A 16,861-nucleotide genomic window follows, 5' to 3' on the forward strand; every position below is an offset into this window, starting at 1 on the left:
TCCAAATTTGGCACACACCAAGTCAAAACCAAGTATTTATAGGAACAATATATACATATATTGAAATACTGTAATTCTGTGTAGGTATTAGTGTATATCGGGATCACGCGTCTTTGAGGCACGCTTCGGATGTCAATGTGAGAAAAATCATTTTATTTAAATCAGTATGAGTTTGAAAATCACATTTCATTGGTTCAGACTCATGCCATCGAGAATTCGCTATGAATATTCACAAAGTTGGAATGCTACGCTTTAAAACAATACCAACTTATGCTGAGGGAAAGCGAGCAGAGGAAAGGTACTCCTCTCAGAAAATATACAAATAAAGATACTTTTAAATGTTTAATTGCTATTTTGATGAGGGCTTAATGAACTCACTTTTGTGAAAACCTCAAATTCGACCATTTTTCACTTGTTTTGCCTGTAACTCGTAATAGCCTGTACGCATTCTGACTCATTTTGCCAGCACAGAGTCACATATGATATCGCGTTTTATCACAAATTACAGAAATTTCTGTCAATGGCGGGGGAAGAGTTCAGCAAATATTAAAATGCCACCTCAAGAAAATGTCAGTGCGAGCTAAATAATATTTATTGGGGCTGTGTTTGTCATATAGTCATGTCACTATGTATACGTTTATTTTCACTCCTCCCCCACTGGTAATAAACGTACTTTTACCGGTAATAAAAAAATAAAAAAAACATACCACTGATCTAGCAGTGCACACTTCTAGTCATCAAAACGAATCTACAGTAACATACTGGATGCAGATTCTACAGTAGAGAACTGTTGAGAGTACAGTAATAATACGGTGAAAAACAAAAATAATTTACAGTCTACAAACACACTTGGAGAACAGGGGCCCGTTCTTCATACGTGGATTACTGTTATCTGGATTTTACTGTTGACGATATTACATGATCCAGGATTGTTAGGTTCTTCGAAGCTGGAGTTGCTGTCATAGCAACAGGTCTGTAAGCTCAAACCTGATTGGGAGCAGCTTATTTCATGTAAACATTAGATTGCATCTTTTCAAGCGCAGGTGATACTTAAAGTCTGTTCCAGCCACTGCTACTTTCTTACAAGAGTAGCCTAATGAACCACGTACAATAATGACTTAAAATAATAATAATTAAAAAAAATAATATTACATTAAAGCTGCAAGCAGCATTTATCGGGGTTCAAGCTTTTAAGGCCTTTAAGCACATTAGCATCAAAAGACATTAAGATTTATTTAGCAAGCATTTAACCACTGACATCATAGATGGAAAATTGTTATGTGGATAGCAGAAGAACCCAAGTGCAGACAGTATGCAAACACACAAGGTTTATTTATAAAGAAAACAGGGGGAAAACAAAACCCACGAGGGGGCAAAACAGGACTGGAGGGCAAAAGCAAAGACAAACTACACTAAGACTTGACTGATAACTAGACTAACAAACAGCAACACAAACTCACAATTCTCATTAAACAGGATACAGACAAAGTACTCACAGGACTATCACAGAGATGAACACGCAATGATTGACAATGAACCGGCACAGGACAGCAAACACATGGGGATTAAAAAGGGAGAAACTAATGGGGGGAACAGGTGACACTGACTAGGTAACCGGTAACACTGACTAGGTAATTATGACAAGACGAGGATAAGGGGGCGGGGTTACATAACGAGACAACACAAGCACATGGCCCAAACAGGCCATGCGCTTGTACACAAAACATGGGTCTGCCATGATCCTGCCACAAGACCAGGAAAAATAAGGACATGATGGCAGAATCATGACAGAACCCCCACCTTAAGGAGCGGATACCAGACGCTCCACAAGGAGACATCAAACACGGGACAAGACTGACTGAGACATAGACATGAACCAACAAAACATGACAAATAACAACAAGGGCATACAAGAATACACAATGACAGGGTTAGGGTGAAACATCAGAAATAATAAACAAGGAAGGGGGGGAGGCGGGACAACAAAGTTCATAGCGGGTGATCCAGGGTGAATAGGTGGGGTAGGAGTCTTGGGTTTACGGGGAGCGGGCTGAGGGCGAGGGATCCGAGCAGACTTGGATGGGGAGACACGTGGCGAAGCCTTGGGGAAACCAGACTGAGACGGGGTGACACATGGAGATGGGCTGGGGAAACCAGACTGGGACAGGGTAGGTGACAGTACAGGACAAAAGACAGGGAGAGACGTAGGCGACTGTGGGGCGGAGATGGGCAACACTGTGGCTGGCCGCGGAGCAGGAAAGGGGTCCGTGTACTCTGTAGCTGAACCAGTGACAGCGCTCATCACAACGGATTCAGAAGTGGTGCTCCCCATATCTGACTCTGAACCGGTGATGTCCGCAGCTGATTCTGGAACCAAGTTGACGGAAACGGATCCTGGAACAGTGTTGTCTGTAACAGGCTTGGGAACAGCGGCGACAGAGACTGGCTCGAGAACAGCGCCGGCAGAAACTGGCTCAGAAACGGCGCCGGCAGAAGCAGCGCCCTCAGCAGCTGGTCCAGGAACCGTTCCCTCTGCTTCAGACTTCTGAGCTGCCTTCTCTGTGGCAGACTCTGGAACGGCTCTTTCAGCAGTAGCGAAAGGTTGAGAAGCCGTCACGGGCTCAGGCGAAGGAAGAGATGGGGAACGGGAAGCCCCCTTCTTCCTCCTCTTTCTCCTAGGGCGGGAAGCAGAGGCCATAGCCGGACTTGTGACCGGTTGGGGAAGCACAGCAGGAACCGTGACGGGCGGAGAAGGGGCTTTCTCTGGCTGGGTCGACTCAGTCGCTGAGGACTCAGAAGGAGACTCCCACGAGGCCCGTCTACCTCGTTTCCCACAAAGACCGGAGGAAGCGGATGGAGTCTCAGGAGTCGTGGAGGAGCCAACCTGGTTCCCAAACGTTGCGACGCCTATCAAACGACCCTCCGGGATCACCGGCAGACAAGCAGAGGGTGGAGAGCCCGAGGAAAAAGCCTGCGGATCCTCCCGAGAAAAATGATCCCAGAGGCGGGCATAATTCTTAAGGATCCACTCACCCTCTGACGGGACTGGACAGTTGACCCTCTCTCTGTCGGTGGGAGCCGACAACCACCATTGTTCCCGTTGTAACTGGAGCCGGGAGGACATACTGTCTGCTGGGTTCCTTCTTGGCCGGTTCATTCTGTTATGTGGATAGCAGAAGAACCCAAGTGCAGACAGTATGCAAACACACAAGGTTTATTTATAAAGAAAACAGGGGGAAAACAAAACCCACGAGGGGGCAAAACAGGACTGGAGGGCAAAAGCAAAGACAAACTACACTAAGACTTGACTGATAACTAGACTAACAAACAGCAACACAAACTCACAATTCTCATTAAACAGGATACAGACAAAGTACTCACAGGACTATCACAGAGATGAACACGCAATGATTGACAATGAACCGGCACAGGACAGCAAACACATGGGGATTAAAAAGGGAGAAACTAATGAGGGGAACAGGTGACACTGACTAGGTAACAGGTAACACTGACTAGGTAATTATGACAAGACGAGGATAACAAGGGGGCGGGGTTACATAACGAGACAACACAAGCACATGGCCCAAACAGGCCATGCGCTTGTACACAAAACATGGGTCTGCCATGATCCTGCCACAAGACCAGGAAAAATAAGGGCATGATGGCAGAATCATGACAGAAAATACCACTTACAGCCAACACAGGCAATTTACCTTAAGAAATATGGTTTTCAACGCTTTTTAATGCAAAAGTTAAACTTTTTTTGATAATTATTGATCTAGATTGTCCTAGACTGGTTTGATTCCGATCGGGTCGAAAAACCTAGGACTAGTTTGCAAAAGTAGGTTTTAAACATATTCGTGAATATTTTATGAATGATTTGATTGACAGTAGTGGTTTTATAGGCAAAGTTGTTCAGTATGAGGAGATCTATCAAATGATATGCATATATTGTGTTGATGTGTGTAACACCACGTGATAACAGAGCCGTAAAATTAGTTAGCGCCAACTAGTGGCCGCTTTCTTTAAAAATTCTTTCAGACCTCTAGGTTCACGAGTTGAACATGCCCATTGATTTTCGTTCCAATCGGGCTCCGATAATGTAGTCTAATAGGTGCTCAAATTCATTGGTCGATGGCTGCCATGTTTTTTGAGATACACCAATGTCCTCAAAGACATACATGGCTCCTTGGACCAAGACACTGCATTCCAAATTTCCAAGTCAATCGGACTAACGGTCAGGTGGTCGGTGCCCTTTTAATGTTTTTTTGATGTTATAGCACCACCTAGTGTTCAATCGTAATTTTTTTTACAGTGACCTCAGATTGAACTCATTCATACGTGTACCAAGTTTGGTGAAGATATCTCATTTACTTCTTGATACTTCTTGAGTTATAGCCATTTTAGTAAAAGTGGCACGTGAACAGCGTACGTTTTGCGCCTCTTAATCGAAATTTCAACTTTTTCCGATAGTAATTGATTATCTGACTCAAGAGAACATTACTGCACTGGTTTAGTACCGATGGACTCAAAACTTAGGACTAGTTTGCAAAAGTAGTTTGACAAAATTCAAAATGGCGTAAAATGTATCATGGTGGAAATGAATTTGGAGATATAAGTTTTGTTCGCCATGAGGTCTGTATTCTAGTGATATAACACTTGAGTCTATGACTCAATGAAAGAATGGATAGGAAATCAAGTCAAATTACTTGTGTTACAGGTGACTCATTTTTAGCTTTTTAAACCATATGAAATTGGAAATTATTTTAATGATTTTTTTCCAGAAAGTAGATAAATTGAGAAATGTTGTTTGGCAGGACCAGTTTGCCACATCTTTTATATCAGTATTGAAAAAGGGATTTTTTTCTTTAGCTTTGAAAGATGCAAAGGTTATTCATCTACAGAAAAGTGCAGCACTGGGTTTATAGTTGACCAACAGTCGACCTATAAGTTTGCCACCAGATATTAGCAAAGTATTAAAAATGATAGTTTGTTCAATAGCAAATTTGCCCTCTAATTTTCAGCATTGATATTGAGAGAGCACAGATTGATGACAATAACTTATTAGGAACAGTATTGTTAGATTTTAGCTCAGCTTTTGATGTACTGGATCATAAATTATTAAACTGAAGTTACAAATGTATTTCTCAAACTGTACATTGGTTAAAAAAGTTAACTGTCTAATGAGACAATGTGTATTTTATAATGGAAGTTATTCAGATGTAAAAGAGTTGCAATGTGGTGTGTAGTGGAAGACCAATATCGGCCTATATTCAGCATTTTTTAAATATCGGCATCGGCCAATGAATTTTTCTGATTGGCCGATGTATTGGAAGCAGGACTTTTATTTTGACGGGTGGCGCTGAGAACAACCCAGATAGCAGACCGATGTCGATTCAACGTTGATTTCTAGTTGTAAAGGTTAGTATCAATCATCAATCAAATTTCAACGTTGAATCAACTTCAGAACGTTATTACACCGAAAATAAAACATCGATTCAACATTGAAATGCGGTTGAATGGTGTGTCTGACGTTGATTCAACGTTAATTCGATGAGCAAAACGATGTTGTTTCAATGTCACGAGAAACGTCGTTTCCACATTGATTCGATGTCAGTTTGCTATCTGGGAACAGTGCCTGAGAAGAGAACGGCAGCGCCTAATCACACAGTGCTCACTCACATTCTCCATCTTCATTAGTTCACGATCTCTGTCAGTCATATATAATACGACTAAAACTGGTAAACAAAAAAAAGTAAATGGTATGCGAAAAAATAAAGCGTTTGCTTTTATATTATTTGTAACAGAAAAGGCAAACAATCAGGTTAAAATACTTAATTTACTGTCTACATTCAGCAAATGCGCATCTACAACATTTAAACAAATATCTAATAAACATTTAATTTCACAAACCTTGCAGATTTAAAAGTTTTTTGTTTTTTTTCTTCGTCGGAAGAAACCAAAGGTAAATGACACCATTACACAAACCTTAAAGGATAATTCCGGTATTTAACACCTTGAGTCTATATTGTAGTTTGTTTTGGATGAACAAGAGTGGTGGACAACATTTTTTTGACAATGGTTCCTCTCTCGAGTTTTTGACTATAAAAGAATTGGCCATGGACCCATTTAACATTGGAGTCAATGTGCATGTCCGAAAATGTAATTAAAACAGCCAATAATGTTCGTTTACAAAACTGTTAAACTCACCGAGTGGTTAGTGGTGTTCGTTGATGATTATAAACAATATATCGTCGCAATATATGATTCCAATCCGTTTATTTTGCTATAGTGGAACTATTTTTTCAGAACCGTGTTACTTCCGCTCAATATTTGAATCTGAAGCGTTAGCACACTCCCGACCACTTGATGGCGATAACCGATGTTTATGTCTCGCGGGACACTCACGGTCACAGTCGAGTTCAACTTCATATTGCACTGGTCAGTGGTCACGTCTTTCAATATGGTTAGAATTTGTGCGTTCAAAAACTGCGGTAAAGAGCTCTGCTCGCTAGCCTTATGAGAAACGGAAGCGAGCAAAAAGACTACATCGACCAAATGTAAACAGCCCCCTTTCCGTTTCCGTTAGCGCATTAATATTAACGAGCACGCAGTCCTTCAACAGAATTCAATGGGATTTTACAAAATGACGAATAAAACACGACAGAAACTGTATTTCACAACACTTTTTGTTTCTGTAACATCAACTAACATCACTAATCACTCGGTGAGTTGCACAGTTTTGTAAACGAACATTATTGGCTGTTTTAATGACATTTTCGGACATGCACATTGACTCCAATGTTAAATGGGTCCATGGCCAATTCTTTTATAGTCAAAAACTCGAGAGAGGAACCTAGAGTTGGGGGACTCGGACTCGAGTCCGGTCTCGAGTCCAATTTTGAATGAACTCGGACTTGTCACGCACTCGGATGAATTTGTACTCGGACTTGACACGGACTCGAGACATTTTAGACTCGGAAAAATGTCCGAGTCCAGTCGAGTCCGGGCACTGGATGACACAGTATTATTCAAAAACGAAACGAAACGACGTTGTTTCAGCGTTGAGCATGGTAGCCAATCACAGTTAAGTGCATAAACACAGTGGCAAATCAGAGGCGTTTTAGAGTCAGCATGCGAAGAATTCGCTCAAAATGTATGTTCAGAATCAGCACGAGCTGTATCCTTTCGCAAATCCCCTCATAAAAGACAAAGTCTCTCTAGACACAATATAAATAAGATATTCACTGTGCAGTGCGGACAACTTCAGTCAGTGTTTATGACGAGAGTTTTAGGGAGAGTGCAGAACGCGGTAAGTGATGGCTTAAAGGGAGCGCTATTGACAATCTAAATCGTTTTTTTTTTTCATACTTCTAATCTAGAGGACCAGTGGTTACGTTCACACTGTAAATTATAAAGAGTGATAACTGCATTTAAATGTGGGGTTGAATCCACTTAATTTTTGTCCTTTGAGTCATGAAATTGCGATGATTTGACACATAGCAACATAAGAAACTTGATAACCATAGCACCATTTTGGCGTCTAATAATGTTGTCATTTTTGTTACATTTACACTTTAGTCATAAGTTTACATACACCTTGCAGAATCTCCAAAATGTTATTTTTATACTTTTTTTAATAAGACGGATCATACACACAATGGCCCTCATTTATCAAAAGTGCGTACACCAAATTTCCAGCGTACACCTGGCGTACACCCAAAACCACGGTGACTTTGTGATTTATCAATATGGACGTTGGCGTACGGCACGCTCAAATCCTACGCCAGCTCAGGAGGTGGTGTACATGTACGCACGTTTTGAGTTAGTGCTGAAATGCGCAGAAAAACAATTCCTAACACCACAAAACGCACTGACAAACTAAAGATATGATATATTATGACCCTGTAAAAAAACAACAACAGAAATGATAAACTTCAGTGTTTATTTTTGTGAGTTAAGCCCGGCATGCGCGCACGGACTGGGTTCAGTAATGCGTTTCCATTACCCTTCAAATTGCGCAAATTGAAATTGCGAATTGAAAATACGCCCAATGGAAACACGTCAATTTCGCAAAAACTCGCGTTTATCGCAAAAAAAGTTTTTACGCTCGCATGAGGTGGTTTTTCAGGCAATTCGAAAAAGGAATATTTCGCAAAACTGCAATGGAAACAGTTTTTGCGCATTTACAGTCACCTGAAGACGCGGTGTGTTTGGGATCCGTGTACGCAAATAATAATAATTATCATCATTATTACTAGGCTATATTTAGAAGACGCTTTTATCCAAAAAAGGAACAAAGCAATTCGTCAAATGACATTCATAATACGGGTTAGACAATAATAATACAGGACTAAGATTATCACAAATAAACACAAGATTTTGACGCATATCCAAGGGTTTGTGGAGCGGAGTGTGGAACGTGCACTGGATGGCACGGAGGCGCGCGCGCGAACACTTTTTCCTATCAATAGTGAAACAATTTAAAATACTCCATCATTTCTGGTCATACTGAAAATAATAATACATTATTTGTAACTACAAGAAAACGTTGTGCTTTTGTAAAATAAAATAAAACAATCAGTTTCATGATCTCCGTGAACTGGAGCAAAATATAGCCTATCTAAAGCTTGAAATGTCCACTTTAAAACGAACAAATTCGAATCGAAAGCTAATACATTTTGTTCTGATTAAGTAATCCGTATGAAAGGTGCATTTCTCTCTAAAAGCGCATTAACAGCGAAGATGGAGATCTTAGCCGACTTAGAAAACAATAGTTTAATATTGGCTCTTCTCATTCATCACTGCGGGAAAATATCAATTCCAGATTCTAATTTGACCTTCGAAAACCAGTAAAATCGACATGTTTTCCATATTAATTTGTGTATATTTTACATGTTTAATAAAGGGGCAAAAAGTCATTAAACAAAAATCTGAAAATTCGTCGATATTTACTTTTTTGCGCAGCAGTTGGTGTTGCCAGTTCAAATTAAACTTTTAGTGTTCAACTTTGCGTTTTAAAAAGACAACCGTTAATTTTTCGTTTTTCAATTACGGGTTTAAAAAGGAAAAACGAATAGACACAAAAGTAGCCTACATGGATCTTTTGGAATAAGAGACAGAGTTCTTTATTAAATTAATAAAATAAACAATAATTAGCCTATAGGAATACTGGATTCTAAACCTCAAAGAAATCACAATCAAAACCTCAGAGCAGAAATGAGGGGAAACACCCAGAAACTCCTTATATATCGTTCGGAGTAGCATAAGGGCCCTGACATTAATGCTTGGATAACACGTAGCCTACGTCTCCTTCCATTAATAATAATAATGTCTAATGCGGTGGCTGTGATATTATATAAACCAACGTCCGTTGCGGTGATTTTTGGAATGACTTATCGCGCGAGTAAAAAGGACGTTTTAGTTGCATAACATCGGTTAATGGAAACACCGTCATTTCGCAATAGTTTTTTATCGATATTTAGATAATAGCGCAAAACATTTGACATTCTTCTTCTTTTAAATAATAATAATAATACAAATAATAATAATGACAAAGACATTCTTCTTCTAAATAACAATAAGCATCATTAATAATCAAAATCATAGGCTACTAATAAGAAAAATATTACAAATTGTCATGCAATTATTCACATCATCATCACTATTGTACACCCTATTACATGTGACGTCATACGAAATTCAACGCTAATAGTTTCAAAACACGTGCTGTAAAATAATGCATTGTTTGTGATAGGTAATTTGCTCAACCAACCAGCGATTTAAACTGGATTTCCACCGGAGAAGTTTCTCCTCTTTGCCGTCTTCCGTGTGTCCATGGCGTAAAATGAGGGCGTGGGGGAGGCGGAGACGTGAATATATAGGGGCGTGTTAATCTAATGACGATCGTTTTCAGCCGCGGCATTTATCAAGAGGCAGGTATTGCGTACACCTGAATTTCAAAGGTACGCACAGCTTCATAAATCAGACGGTGAGAGGAGTGTAAGCATAATCTTACGCCAACATATACGCCCGTTTCGACGCAAGATTGATAAATGAGGGCCATTGTTTCTATTTAGTAGCCTACTGCACTGAAAAATATTTTACACATAACAGATGTTTAATAGCCTAAATAAAATACAAACACAAAATAAAGACAGATTACATATTACATATTAATATTGTGTCATTACCTGAATGATCCACAACTTTTTTTCTTTCTTTTTGTAATGGTTGTTCATGAGGAAAAGTCCTCCAGCTCCTTACATTCTTTGCTTTTCCAGCATCTTCTGCATATTTGACTCCTTACTAGCAGTGACTATGATTGTAAGACCCATATTTCCATACTGGTGACAACTGTGGGAGTCATACACAACTATTACAAACTTTGCAAACATTTAGTGATGCACAAGAAGGAAGCATCCGTTAAGAGCCAAGGGGTGTAAACTTTTGAACTGGATCATTGGTGTAAATTGTTCTTATTTGTTTAAAAATGCATTCATTAATTTAGTCCAACCCTTCAGAGGATAAAGGGTCTTTGTGAAAGGTCAATTTCAAATCATTTAAATCTTTGTGGACTCGGCCGGACTCGACTCGGATGTTAAGGACTCGGACTCAAGTCCGACTCGGCCCTCTTTGGACTCGTACTTGGACTTGTACTCGTTTGTTAAGGACTTGGACTCGACTTGGACTCGACTCGGACTCGACAAAGGTGGACTCGGACCCAACACTAGAGGAACCATTGTCAAAAAAATGTTGTCCACCACTCTTGTTCATCCAAAACAAACTACAATATAGACTCAAGGTGTTAAATACCGGAATTATCCTTTAAGGCGAAACCTGGCATGTTTGCTATTGTTGGACTCGGCAAGGATTCAGAAGTCTAAGGAGGTCACTCTCTCGTGAAAAATGCTCACCTGAGACTTCTCAGCCTCCTTCAGGGCATTGTGCCGATGCAGTATACTGAGTTTTTTGAGATACACCAATGTTGTCATACACTATCATTGCACCCTGGACAAAGACACTGCATGACAATTTTCATCGGACTACAGGTAGTATGTGGTTATACCCAATTTCATTATTTTTTTTCCTGTTATAGCGCCACCAAGTGGCCAATCGTGGGGATTTTTTTCATGTGACCTCAAATTGAGTTCATGAACATGTGTCCAAAGTTTAGCGAAAATATCTCTTTCCGTTCACAAGTTATAACCGTTTAGGTAAAAGTGTCTCTGGTGCCATCAAACCTTTTGGTTCCCCTTAGTGACCGTCAATTGAAATTCAGAATTTTTTTAATGATTATTGACAGTCAGACTCCAGAGAATATTTCTGCAGTGGTTTGGTTCCGATCAGGCAAAAAACCTAGGAGCAGTTTGCAAAAGTAGGTTTTACAAAAAACCTCAATTTACTCGAAATTGGCGCCCGAAGGGCGAGCCAATCCGAGGCATGCGTCTCGTCCGCCTTGAGCCAAGGATTCCAACGATGTAAGACACTTGAGCCTACGCCTAGCGGTTTAGGAGTTATGAGCCGTTTCGTACTTTTGACCGCTGTAGCGCCCCCGTCAGGCCGATCGGGGCGAGCCCTGCTGACGTTGTAGGCGGTGTGACTACTACCAGCCCCCAAAGTTTCAAGTCTCTACGACTTACGGTTCGGCCTGCCCGATCAGTTTTAGAGGAGAATGCTGCATCATGGGAAAATTAACAATAACAATAGGGTTCCAGCACTACGTGCTTGAACCCCTAATAAAAGGGAAACCTTTTTGCCATTTATAGCTCCACCGTTGGTCCGATCTCCACGAAACTTTGCATGCTTCTTCACCATGCTAGGGCACATGTGCTCACTCATTTTTGTCAAGTTTTGAGTTTTGGTTTATGATTTATGGGCTTTCGACTGTACTTTGCCCCGCCCCTTTCCCTAAATGACCCTGTTATAGCCATCCAAATGCAAAAGTTGCACTTTTGTTCGATAACTATTGATCTCGAGAGTCCAGAGAATCGTCCTAGACTGGTTTGGTTCCGATCGGGCGAAAAACCAGGGACTAGTTTGCAAAAGTACGGTTAAAATTAGACCTAGCAGAAATGTTTTCTCGCCTAAACCGAAATTGGAGATATACATTTTCTCCGCCTTGAGCCAGGGATCAGAGTGGCGTAAGAACATTGAGTCTGGGACAAACGGTCTAAGAGTTATGGGCGATGTTGTACTTTTGGTTGCTGTAGCGCCACCTATGGGCCAATCGGGGTCATACTCTGATAGGTTCTCCCCAAAATTGAGGCCTACCATCTGGCCAGGTTTCAAGTCTCTAGGCCTCACGGTTTGGCCTGCACAATCAGTTTTACAAATCCTTACAATTACAATAGGGTTTCAGCATTTCATGCTTGAACCCCTAATAAGAATGAAAGCTTGAACCCCTAAATATTGTGTAGTCTATCATAATAGACACAGTTTACTCACTGAGAGCATTATTTGTGAGGGAATAATTACCTAGTAATTGTATTGGAGTCTTACATGATGTAGGCCTACAGTTAGTCTGAGCCGTACATTAATGTGCAGATATTATGGGAGTGGTTTGTTGCAGTGCAGGAGATGCAGTTAACTTATAAATAAAATGCTGTACCATAAGAAAAATGTTCTTGCCCCATAATAAACTTTAATCAATGCTGTCTTGCTGTCTGAAATCATTGAAAAAGTTGGTTTTGTTTGAGCCTTCACAACATCAGGATCAATAATTAACAAACAACAAAAGAAGATTATCATTCCTCTGTGTTTCTCCTATTATTAAACTGACAATATAAACTGGTATTTTTGGAGCACAGGTGTTGAAAGCTTTTTAAATTTCTTTATTATTATTTTATGACTGTGATAAATCTCCAATGAAAATATAGACATATTTAATAGTGTAGAAATGTGGCTTGTACGTGTTGATCTGAACTGAGAGAGTGAAGAGTGTGTCATTGTTCTCTACAGGTTGAGGGATTGTGGAGTCACAGATGAAGGTTGTGCTGCTCTGACTTCAGCTCTGAGATCAAACCCCTCACACCTGAGACAACTGGATCTGACTGTGAATAAACTAGGAGATTCAGTTCATCTGCTCTCTGCTGTACTGGAGGATCCTCACTGTAAACTGGAGACACTGTGGTAAGATTGTCTCTCTGATAGTCACACATGTCTTTGTCCTCAGTGACCAGAATCATTTGATGTACATTTTAGGACTAAAATTAGCTTGTAAAATGTTCTGTAAACACTAAATCTCAGCACAGAATCACAGGTGTACACAAATTACTTTATTTTTACATTTAAAAAAAATCCTTTAAATTTGGTCAATATTTAATTATATTCAATCATTTTAGTCTACAACAGTGGTTCTCAACTCCAGTCCTCGGCACTTCTTCTTCTTCAGTGAATTTTATTGGCCGCTTGCAATCTTTGTGCATTACCGCCATCTACTGAAGAAGAATGAAGTACTTTAAAGTTTATTGTCATTGTGTAGCACAATGGAATTACTCTTGTGACAACCCCAAAGGTGCATTTAAAAGAGAAAGAGAAGTAGATCCTATTTAAAATTACACAGCACAAGTAGTTAACAATACATGTACTAAGATACAAATAAATAAATAAGTTCAAGATGAAATAGTTATATTTTAAGTATAATAGTTAGCATGACAATATAATAAATAAATACAATATAAAAGCTAAGAAACTGACTCATACAAAATATTTAAAAGTTGTTCAGAATATTGTCAAAAATGCCATATCCATTGTTAATGCAAGGGTACCAATACTATTATTATTGCACAAGTGTATAGCAGAATTAATTATTATTGCCCCTAAAACAGTAAGTCGCACATTGCCAACAAACTTACTATTCATGGTCCAACAGGGAGATATCATAATTTAACATGGTTATTGCTGTCGGAAAAAAACTGTTTTTTAGTCTGTTTGTGCGTAAACGGATTTGACCGAAAACGCCTGCCGGATGGGAGGAGCTGAAACAGGTTATGACAAGGGTGAGTGGTGTCCTTGATGATGGTATTGGCCCTTCTCAAACAGCGAGTGTTATGAAGGTGTTCAAGTGATGGCAGATCAATGCCTACAATGTTCTGTGCTGTTTTTACAACCTGCTGCAGGGCTTTTTTGGCAGCTTTGGTACAGCTGCTATACCAGGCTGTCATACAATTTGTCAAGATGCTCTCTATAGTACATCTATAGAAGTTGACCATCAGCTTCTGGGGAAGGTTAGCTCTCCTTAGCCTTCTCAGAAAATAGAGGCGTTGTTGTGCTTTCCCTGCTATACCTGCAATGTTATTCCCCCATGTGAGATCCTCTGTGATGGTAACTCCTAGAAACTTGTAGCTAGGGACTCTCTCCACGACGTCATCTTTGATAGTTACTGGGCTGTGGGTGATCTTTTTTTTGGTCCTAAAATCCACAATCATTTCTTTGGTCTTTTTGATGTTCAAGACCAGGTTGTTGATATCACACCACGCTATCAGGTTCTGGACCTCGTTCCTATAAGCATCTTAATTGTTGTTTGATATAAGCCCAATGACAGTCGTGTCATCTGCAAATTTGACCAGAACGTTCGACTCATGGGTAGGTTGACTGTCGTGGGTGAAAAGTGCATAGAGGAGGGGGCTTAGCACACATCCTTGTGGTACACCAGTACTCAAGGTTAAAGTAGAGGATGTATGCTTATCCAACTGCACTGACTGGGGGCGGTTGGTGAGAAAATTCAGTAACCAGCTGCATATAGAGGGAGTTAGTCCTAGTGCATGCAGTTTGTTGATCAGCTGGCTTGGTAGAACGGTGTTAAATGCCGAGCTGTAGTCAACGAAAAGCATCCTGATATATGTGTTGGGCTTCTCCAGATGTGAGAGGGCAGCATGCATAGCTACACAGATGGCATCCTCAGTCGATCTATTTGTCCGGTAGGCATACTGGACTGAGGTGTGATCACATTGGGAAGTGCTAAACTAGACTACAAATAAAATTTTAAATAAATAAAATGTACATCCCAGAGGATCAGAGCCCAAGCGTCAGCTGGCGCTGCGTGTTCAGCTCCTCCAGCTTCAACCTCAGCTCTTCCTCAAAAAAAAAAAAAGAAAAAAAAGAAAAAAGGGCTAAAGTCTTCTTGCTATTTGTGTTTTTTTAAGAAACTCTATCACTGCTTTGGTTGTAGACTTAACAGGTTGCTCAAAGTAACAGAGTTCTTAGTTACCCTCTTAATTATTTCTCTCTCTTCAGAGTACTGCCTACATGTCAGAAGTACATGCTTCACGGTTTCTGTTTCCGTACAATATGGGCACATTCCTGTCTCATGTTTCCCTATTAGATGTAGGCCGCTGTTCAATCCTGTATGTCCTAACCTTAGCCTGGTGAACCAGGTGTCCTCCTGTCGTTAAAGTGAACTTATCTTTTTAACTGTTACATTCTGTTGAATACCATACAAATGCCTACCTTTTTCCCCCTTATCCCATTTATCTTGCCAGAGTTTATGAATACCATCTTTAATTTTTGTTTTCAATTCTGATTTGCTGAGTGTAACCTGTACTTCTACTTGTTCTGCTTTAAGTGCTTCTTTTGCCAATTCGTCTGCTTTCTCATTACCCTCAATACCTGTGTGCGCTGGAACCCAAGTGAAATGTAATACTAGCTTCTGTTGAGTTATGCTGAAAATCATCTGATGAACTTCATCCAAAAGATCCTGTCTGCATGCAGATTTCCCAGTCTGGATGCTAGTCAGGGAAGACATAGAGTCCGAACATATAACAGATTCATATGGCTTCACTTCTTCTACCCACTGTAGTGCCAGTATGATGGTCATCATCTCTGCAGAGAAGATTGATAGGTGATTTGAGGTTCTTTTTTGTATTGTAACATTATATTTAGGAATGTATACAGCCACCCCTGTTTTACCTGCTGGTTTTTTGGATGCATCTGTAAATATTTGTACTATATCATCATACATTACTTCTAGATACTGCTGTACACTTTGATACAATCCCGTCTTGATTATATTTTTAGCTTCTAGATTAACTACAGGGTAGCAAAAAAACCAAGGTGGAATTGTGCTCAAGTTAACAGTTTTGCTGCAAGGTATATTACTGATTCCCATGGAATCTGCCTCTTTATCACTATTCCATCCAAAACTACTGTTCACAATGCGACCATATTCCCAGCATTCTTCTAACACCAATTTTGTAGGATGTGTGATTTCATGCCCTTGTAAGTTTACCCAATATGCTAGAGAAAGTTTCAACCTCCTAAGATTTAAAGGAATCTCCCCTACTTCTACTTGCAGCGCTGGGATAGGTGATGTTCGGAAGGCTCCACTACATAGGCAAGGCAAGGCAAGGCAAGTTTATTTATATAGCACATTTCATACACAATGGTAATTCAAAGTGCTTTACATAGAAGAAATTAAAATAATCAAAAGAAATAGGAATAATTAAAACAGTTTAGAATAAAAAAATAAAATAAAATACAGTGCAAACAGCCGGAGAGCTTTAGCCTGCACCCTGTCCAGTTCAGCTAATGTATTTTTCGCTGCGGTTTTGTATACTGAAAATCCATAGTCAAACACTGATCGGATTATTGCAATATAAATTCTTTTCAAAGAAGATCCTGTCATCCCCCAGCTATACCCTGAAAGACACTTCAAAAGATTGATTGCTTTCTTACACTTGTCCACCATTTTCTGAACATGATTTTTAAAAGTGAGTTTACTATCAAACCACACACCAAGATATCTTAAGTCATTGACCTGTTTGAGAGATTGTCCATATATCTTAAGATCTATTGTGGGTTTTACCCTTTTCTTAGAAAAACAGATGACTTGTGTTTTTTTCCACAGAAAGGTGGAACCCCC

At 39.9% G+C, this 16,861-nt stretch overlaps 2 protein-coding genes across 3 annotated transcripts in view; both read left to right on the top strand.

Annotated features, from left to right (window-relative positions):
* Positions 1-16,861, top strand: part of LOC306992653 (NACHT, LRR and PYD domains-containing protein 3-like) — a gene marked incomplete at its 5' end in the record, with an annotated part of 82,170 nt that overhangs the window by 47,358 nt on the left and 17,951 nt on the right.
* Positions 1-16,861, top strand: part of LOC306992600 (NACHT, LRR and PYD domains-containing protein 3-like) — a 41,336-nt gene that overhangs the window by 7,373 nt on the left and 17,102 nt on the right. For both annotated transcript variants that reach the window (XM_079601706.1, XM_079601705.1), the window contains exon 7: positions 12,961-13,131. In XM_079601706.1, coding sequence (XP_079457832.1) covers positions 12,961-13,131 — 171 coding nt within the window. The remainder of the gene's footprint in view (positions 1-12,960; positions 13,132-16,861) is intronic.

This window comes from Phoxinus phoxinus, assembly GCF_949152265.1.
Source record: "Phoxinus phoxinus genome assembly, chromosome: 24".
In the NCBI taxonomy this organism is placed as follows: domain Eukaryota; kingdom Metazoa; phylum Chordata; class Actinopteri; order Cypriniformes; family Leuciscidae; genus Phoxinus; species Phoxinus phoxinus.